The 9,022-nt window shown below is 33.5% G+C and overlaps 1 protein-coding gene across 1 annotated transcript; it reads right to left on the minus strand.

Moving 5' to 3' along the window:
- Positions 1-754: 754 nt before the first annotated feature.
- Positions 755-3,175, minus strand: LOC132169210 (receptor-like protein EIX2). The gene has a single exon (XM_059580280.1). It carries the CDS (start codon positions 3,173-3,175, stop codon positions 755-757), a length of 2,421 nt encoding a protein of 806 aa, XP_059436263.1.
- Between the last annotated feature and the right edge of the window lie 5,847 nt (positions 3,176-9,022).

The following is a 9,022-nucleotide window of genomic DNA, read 5'->3' on the forward strand; positions in this document are numbered from 1 at the left end:
AAAAAAAAAAAAAAGGTTTATTCACCATGTTTATTTCAATACATAGAAAGGCTCATAACATAAACGAATTAAGGCTTTAGCTTGTCTTTAGCCAACTGCTTGTTCATCATATTTTCTATATGATGACAAATGGTTATTGGAAATTAAATGGGATGCAATAAAAGATGAAAATGTCTAACACAATTTAAAATCATTCATATAGATATATAAAGATTGGAGCATATATTGTTACAGTAACATGAAAAACTCACAATATATAAATGATGCATATTGAGGAAAGCCCCAATCGTGCCCATAGCCTCCTCAACTTTTCTCCGACTTGACCTTCCTTAGCAAGCGAACAATTTTGACCATAACGAACAAAACAATCTTGTCTTCCAAATTATCAAAGCTTCGAAAGTAAGCTTGTCTCCATGACGTTTTAATAATCAGTGTGCCATAAACTCCCCAAAATCCAATAGTAAATCCAGCTGCCATGCTAATGTAGAACGAGAATGACCCAATATTCCTTCCATTTTCGTTGGCTACTCTGTTACCACCATTTGGTGTTACTCTAGGTTTAGTTTCATCCTCTGAACATTTGGTCGAAAGAGGAGGCCCACAGAGTAAAGAGTTTCCTTTGTAGATAGAAGGGTCATTAAGTGTTTCAAGTTGATTCCCGCTTGGAATTTTTCCAGACAAGTTATTGAATGACAAATTCAAGTGACTTAAGAAATTCAAAGAAGACAAGCTTTGAGGGATAGGACCATAAAGCTCATTCATTGAGAGATCGAGTAATTCTAGCAGCTGTAAATTTCCAATTTTTCCAGGAATTCTTCCAGTGAGATGATTCATTGATAAATTCTGAGAAGTTTGTAATATTTTCAGGTATTTCTCCCGATAAATTGTTACTCGAAAGGTCTACAGAGTAGACAAGATTAAAAAAAGACTGACCATATAGATATTCTACTCCTTTAGAAACCAACACCATTTGGTAATCATATCTTGGAAAAACAGCTTCATCACTTTGCTTATTTCTCAAGCTTCCTAAACATAGAGGGATTGCACCCGAAAAATCATTGTGTGCAAGGTCTAGGATCTGAAGATATGAAAGAAGACAAATTTTTTGAGGTATGTCCCCGTGAAAGAAGTTTGACCTTAGGCTTAACCTCAATAAATATGGTGAACTTTCACCCATCCATGCAGGTAGTTTTCCAGAGAATTTGTTTCCTCCAAGATCAAGGCTTTTCAAGTTTCTGTAATTTCTGAAGAAAGAGGGAAGCTCGCCCTCCAGATAATTTTGGGGCAATGACAATACATTTAGTGAACTCAGATGTCGCATTGAGTGGGGGAGTTTCCCAGATAGGGAATTGTTTCCCAAAATAAGGACATTCAATTCCTTCAGCATTCCTATTGCATAGGGAATTCTACCAGTGATTGAATTTGATGAGAGGTCCAACCAAGACAACTTGGGCAATAACTCACTTATGTTTTTTGGAATAGGTCCAGAAAACATATTATTCCCGAGATTTATGACTCTTAGATTACTTGGAAAAAGTGGAACTGGACCCTCTAAGTTGTTGTAACACAAATCAAAATAAGATGCTAAAGGGTGAAATTGAAAGTATGGTACCTGCCTGCGTAGATTGTTATTAGATAGACTCCAATAGGTGACATTTGGGCAAGACTTCCAAAGGCCATGCGGAATGGTGTCAGAAATGCCAGCATGGTCGAGCACAAGAAAATTGAGTTTATTTTGTATTTTTAGCCAAGCTGAAAAATTTGGGCCGATCTGAACCTTTGATAAAAAAATAGATTCCAGCTTAAAAGGAGGAACCCATTCATGTGTGACATCTAAAACCAAGGCCCCTTTTGCATTAACATTCGTAGACAACCTAAGAGATTTTAATCGGGTGAGATTTTGAAAATGAGCTTTAGTTAGGACACCTTCCCATGAATTCTCTGTTAGGTCCAATGAAACAAGCATTGACAATTTCCCGATGCTTTTTGGAATTGTTCCATTCAATTGATTATATGAGAGGGCAAGTGCTTGCAGTGATGACAAGTTCCCATCTTCAGTGCTACTGTTGAAACATTGAGACAAGCCATCCACAAACTCAGTTATCTCCCCATTTATATTGTTGGAATACATATATAATGCTTGCAAGTTGCAAAGGTTGGCAAATGAGTTTGGAATCCTTCCAATTAAATTGTTTCCAGCTAAATTCAAGACACGCAAGTTGGTTAGATGTCCCAGACCAACTGGAAGAGTACCTCTAAGCAAAGTGGACTTAAGTTTGATTGTTGAAAGCCCACTCACATTTGACAACCAGTGAGGTATGAAGGAGTTAAAATGGTTGTAAGAGAGATCAAGGACTGAAAGTAGTGTAAAATTGATGGAGGAAACAGAGTGAGGAAGACTAACAAGTCCACAGCCAACTAGGTGTAACTCCCGTAAGGAAGGAATCATATTAACCGCATGAAACCAATTTGGTACTTTCTCAAGATTTACAAAATTCATTCCAAGGTACTTAAGAGAAGGAAAAGCATCGACCCATTCTAGACTTTCGACCTCCAATCTTTGAGATGAAAAGTTATAGAAGTTAATGGAAAATGAAAATGAATTGAGGTCTAGATATTGGAGCCTTGAAAGATTCCAAAGATGGGAAGGAATAACTCCAGCAAACAATGAGAAAGAGAGATTAAGATACGTCAAACTTTCAAGGGAACCCAAAAACTTTGGAATATGGATTCCATCAAAATTATTCAAGCTTAGGTCAAAGTAACTCAAACACTTTAGATCATGTAAAGAAGAACTTATCTTGCCCCCAAGGCACGACTTGTTGTAAGCTTCCATCTCTTCATGCGAAAGAGATATATTTGGATCAACATGATAATAATTAAACGCCGGAAATGGGTTTCTGAGGTCAAGCTTGACGACATTTCCTGTGTTGTTGTCACAGCCAACACCTATCCAATTGCAGCAATTATCGCCAACCCAAGAAGAGAGACGACCCGATGGATCTGTAAGATTGTCTTTAAAGCTAAGAAGTGCTTTCCTCTCCACCTCTAAGCATCTCAAATTTGGGCTCTTGGTACATGAAATGGGTTTAATAAGTTGAAGGTAGGATGCAGTTCCAAGCAGAGAGAAGAAAAAAAAGGGAATGAGTTGAAGAGCGGACATAAAGCCAATCATTCTGCCACTGAAATGCTTGTGAGGCCTAAGGCATGCATTGGGGTTCAAGTATTTATAGTAAGAATTCTAGGCTCTTGATTAGAGAAAAAAATTAATAATAATAAAAAATAAAATAAAAAATAAAAAATAAAAAATTCTAGGCACTTCTCTTTACACATGGCACAAATACATGCGGTAGTTTTTTTAATTTAGAGTTAAATGATAGGCTAACAGTAACTTGTATAGTAATATGAAGTTATATCTATGCAGAGCTAAATTAATCTCAAATTTCCTACTACAAATAATATACAGATTTTTTTAATATATATATATATATTAAAAAAATGTATAGTTATATATAATTTTGCTTTCAAAAAATTTAGATATATGTGATGCTACCGATTAAATGGCAGAGCCTCAGATTATAAGATAAAATTGTATGTGAACATGTTAATTAACTCAATAATTCAAAGAGTAATATTATATTTAATTTGAGGTTGTGATATATAATGGAAGGCACTTAATTTCAAAATAAAAACTACTTTATTGACCGACTAAGAATAAATCCAAGAATGAATAGAGTTTAATTGGGAGTTTATCTCAATGTTTACAAAGACTCTATGCCTCAAGCCTTCGAATTTGGATCTTCTCCAATTTATTTGAACCAGAGATCGAATATCCAGTTAGTTACAATGAAAGGGTATTTTTTTTTTCCTTAAAAAGTGAAAAGATAAAAATACCTATAAAGTATAACTAACCGGATATTCTATGGTTCATTTGAAGTGAAGAGGATCATGTTCCCAAATCTTCACGAGGATTAATTTGCCTGTTAAATTTCGCATGGGCCACCTATATGATGTCAATAGTTTCGAGTGATAATCAATAAAGCTTATATCCACTTTCTTGACAGAGTAATTAAGACTAACTCCACTTACTAATCAAAAATAATAATAATAACTCCACTCACTTTTGACTAACAATAAATAAAAATAAAAAAATAAAAAAAATTGATATAAGATAAGATGCAACATTTGGTATATTGGTCCGTCCACTTTAGGCTTTAAAGTTTGTGCGAATGCAAACACAATTGACCCCTAACTTCCTATATTAAATAATATATCAGCTGAGACTAATCTCTGATATATCAATATCTCTTCCAACATCAAACATATATATGTAAATGAAGTCCATCCTTGTCCTCCTGAGCGATAATAACTGAAACAGATGACTTTTGACAATTAGAGTTTTAAGTAGGAATCAAATGTTAATTAAGAGACTAATTAAATTTAACATTAGCATTACGCCTACTCTCATCCCAAACCTTCCTTGCCGAATCATCCAAATTTAGCATTACTGTATAAATTTATTTATTGATTATTTAGTTTCCATCTAAAACACTAAATGTTAAAACTGACTAAATGTTAAAATACCCATACCTAAAAAGTGGTTATGCGCAGGAACAGAACCAGGAAGTACTATGGGCAGGGGCCGGGCCAAGGCATAAATTAAAATTATTTTTGAAGTGAAATTAAAAATATATTAAGCTCTTCGAATTTCATCCCGTTGATTAAGATCATAATCTCATATCTGATGACGCAATCTAGGATCAAACTCAAATGAACTAATATCAAATTGATTGGCATCAACTCTCGGAGGCTTTTTTGGAGAATTTTCAGAAATTGGAATATCAGAAATTAGCAATGATGTATCACCAACATTGGCATTTGAACTTTGTACATTTTTTCTTTTGAAAAATTCAAGTATTGTGTTTGGCTTTCCCATCATCTATAAATAAATTTACATGATCATATTGGAGTCTTTAGAAAATAAAGAAAAAATATGCGTAGGTTAACAAACTCACACAAAAAACAATATAATATAAATAGCTTTCATGTATCAAATTCTCCAATTAAATGTTTAAATTCTAACAATCAATATTCTCAATAGTTAATAACCATAATATCCAAATTACAAGACTACTTAGATTAGAAATTGAGCTTAGAATACTAACCTCAAAAAGTACAACTTACATTGAGTTATTTTGCACCGCTTCTAAATGGTTTTGTCATTTACGAGTTGTTGTTCTGCATGTGTTAGGAAAGACAAAAACAAATTAACAACTCTCTCATTATTTTGATTTGAATTATTGTTAATTTTGTGAGTTGCAAGCTAAAGAGATAATTAAAAAACTCAAGAATCAAGAATTTAAGGATCTCTTTGAGAGACCTTGTTTTACATTGAATAAATTGTTTTACACTCACAGTAATTACAATTTTTATGAAATTAAAAATTGCCTTTAAGTAAATTACATTGATGTTGATCAAAAATTTCCCATATCTTCTTGGCTCTAACATCAATTTCTCTAAGATTTTCAGAAATTGACATGGGAGAATGAAATTTCTCTAACATCAATTTCTCTAAGTAAATTACATTGAAACTCATATTTCCTTCATACAGCCCAACCCACCACCAAGTACCCTGATCAGGTCCCTCACAATCCCAAAATGCTACAAAGAGTCTACTCTGTCATTTACGAACAATGTTAAGCTTGCAACTTTTGTTGGACTGAGAACCATCTAAGGAGGAAGTCAATTATTGCAAGGATTTAAGAACCTCTTTGATAGATTCACTCGACAATTATTTCTAGGATTTGGTTAACTTTTTCAATGCCTTGAGATAACTCGATATATTTTACTTGATTAATCGATATGATCATGTGGATAGACTATCAGTTGCCTCTTTATAATGGTTATAATATACATATTTGTCTGTGTTTGTTGTGTGCATATGGAAAGAGACAATTGACATTAGATGATTACAAACACTCTAGAATATATTACTTCAATGATAAGTTGAGTATTTGTTGTCAAAAAGTGATTATTAACCAGTAATTAGGCAACTAGCTAGTTCTGAAATAAAAATAATAAATGCAAAGATAGGTAATTACATTATTTGAGCATTTCTTAATCCATATGAATCATATATATTTTGTAGCTCACGTCCATTTTTGTATTAGTTATATATAAAAGTTCTCTAAAAGAGTACATATATACCAGTTTCTGATATCCAAAAATAAAAACATAACACAAAAGTTGTTGCATAATCCATATTTGAAGCAAGTAATTTTGGCTTGTTTTTTACATGGTTTGTACATAAAATGGGGGTTTGATATTAAATTTTGAAAAAAATAAAAAATTGCATCTATCTAGTTTCCAAGCCCAACTTGAATAGAATTTGTTGCATTTAAATGATGAAGTTGACCTAGAATGTGCTCGCTTTGGTCTAACAAAAATGGTTTGATATCTTGAGAAATGCTATTTGGTAAACCCTCATATAATTGTCATACAACTATAGTAATATAACAGCGAAAATCAACCTTTAATTTTTTCTTTTTATGATTTGCCTTTGCAACCAGACAATCCCACAAAAGTTGTCGAGTAGTCTTCATCTCTACTCCGCGTAGGGGCATGATGGATCTCAGTACATAATTTCTTAATTGACCAAAAATAAATCCAAGAAAATAAAGGAGATGTAACATTTGCTATAAATCCGACAAAGGTTTGAAAGTTAATCTTAAATTCCACATGGGGGCCCCATGATGTGAATAATTTCCAAGTAATAATCCTAAGTCTATAATGTAGCTTAAGTTTTTGTTGACGGACTAAGAATAAATCCAAAAAAGATAGACCAACATAACTTATCTCAATACCAAGACTCCTCCCTTGAAGTCCTCTTCATACAAATTGCTTCTTAAATTCAACATATATAGGACCCCATCATGTCAAATCTTTTCTTTTGCAAGTCATATGATCAATAAAGCGTGTGGAATTAAGGCTTTGTCTTTCGCCAACCATTTGCGCACCATCTTAACCATTTAAACTTATATTGACACGTTACGAGTCAGTGCCATGGCAATGTGGCACGTCACTGGTTGGTGATGTGCCATATTGACCCGTCACCGAAATGGTGACGTGGAAATATGACACGTCACTATTTAGTGATGTGCCAATGTAGCATGTCACTAAATAATGACGTGTCATAATTCCACACGCCGTCATTTCTTTAAGTTTAAATATTCTTGGTTTTAATTTAAAGAATTTTAAATTTAGTGACGTGTAACTTATCTCAATACCAAGACTCCTCCCTTCAAGTCCTCTTCATACAAATTGCTTCTTAAATTCAACATATATAGGACCCCATCATGTCAAATCTTTTCTTTTGCAAGTCATATGATCAATAAAGCGTGTGGAATTAAGGCTTTGTCTTTCGCCAACCATTTGCGCACCATCTTAACCATTTAAACTTATATTGACACGTTACGAGTCAGTGCCGTGGCAATGTGGCATGTCACTGGTTGGTGATGTGCCATATTGACCCGTCACCGAATGGTGACGTGGAAATATGACACGTCACTATTTAGTGATGTGCCAATGTAGCATGTCACTAAATAATGACGTGTCATAATTCCACACGCCGTCATTTCTTTAAGTTTAAATATTCTTGGTTTTAATTTAAAGAATTTTAAATTTAGTGACGTGTAACTTATCTCAATACCAAGACTCCTCCCTTCAAGTCCTCTTCATACAAATTGCTTCTTAAATTCAACATATATAGGACCCCATCATGTCAAATCTTTTCTTTTGCAAGTCATATGATCAATAAAGGGTGTGGAATTAAGGCTTTGTCTTTCGCCAACCATTTGCGCACCATCTTAACCATTTAAACTTATATTGACACGTTACGAGTCAGTGCCGTGGCAATGTGGAACATCACTGGTTGGTGATGTGCCATATTGACCCGTCATCGAAATGGTGACGTGGAAATATGACACGTCACTATTTAGTGACGTCCCAATGTAGCATGTCACTAAATAATGACGTGTCATAATTCCACACGCCGTCATTTCTGTAAGTTTAAATATTCTTGGTTTTAATTTAAAGAATTTTAAATTTAGTGACGTGTAGGATTGGACACGTCACTAATTAGTAACGTGTCAAATATAACACATCACTAATTAATGACGTGTCAAATTTGACACATCAATAAAAATTTTAGTGACGTGTTACATTTTAACACGTCACTAATCCCTTAGCTCTTTGTAGTGAATTATGATGTCAATTATTTGCAATAATTCAAGTTCCCTACATTACACTTTGAGTCGTCTACTGGATATTCTCTAGTTCAAATAAAATTGAGAGGATCCTAATTTCATCTCTTATACGCAAATAAACTCTACGTAAGTATGGGTTTGGCAATTATCAATAAATGACTATTAAATATTAAAAAAAAAACACCTGACACTTATTAGATTAGGTTAAAAGAAATTTCCTTTAAACTGGTTTTGAGGAAATTTGTTTCTGTTATCGAATTAGTCACTATCTCCGTTTCCAACGTCACTAATCCCTCAGTTTTTTGTAGTGAATTATGATGTCAATTATTTGCAATAATTCAAGTTCCCTACATTACACTTGGACTCGTCTACTGGATATTCTCCAGTTCAAATGAAATGGAGATGATCCTAATTCCATCTCTTATACGAAAATAAACTCTACGTAAGTATGGGTTTGACAATTATCAATAAATGACTATTAAAATATTAAAGAAAACATGTAAGTGAGAACACTTGACATTTATTAGATTAGATTAAAAGAAATTTCCTTTAAACTGGTTTTGAGAAAATTTGTTTATGTTATCGAATTAGTCTCTCTGTTTCCAATATTGTATTTATCAATTTAGTCCCTTTTTTTTTTTTTTTTTTTTTTAATTTGATTAATTTGATCATCAACATTTAGATTGTCTTCAATACAGTTCATGAGCTTGAATGGGCCCGAAACAGGCCTGTATCGGCATGGTTATTATTAGAGGTGG

This window comes from Corylus avellana, chromosome ca2, assembly GCF_901000735.1.
Source record: "Corylus avellana chromosome ca2, CavTom2PMs-1.0".
Taxonomy (NCBI): domain Eukaryota; kingdom Viridiplantae; phylum Streptophyta; class Magnoliopsida; order Fagales; family Betulaceae; genus Corylus; species Corylus avellana.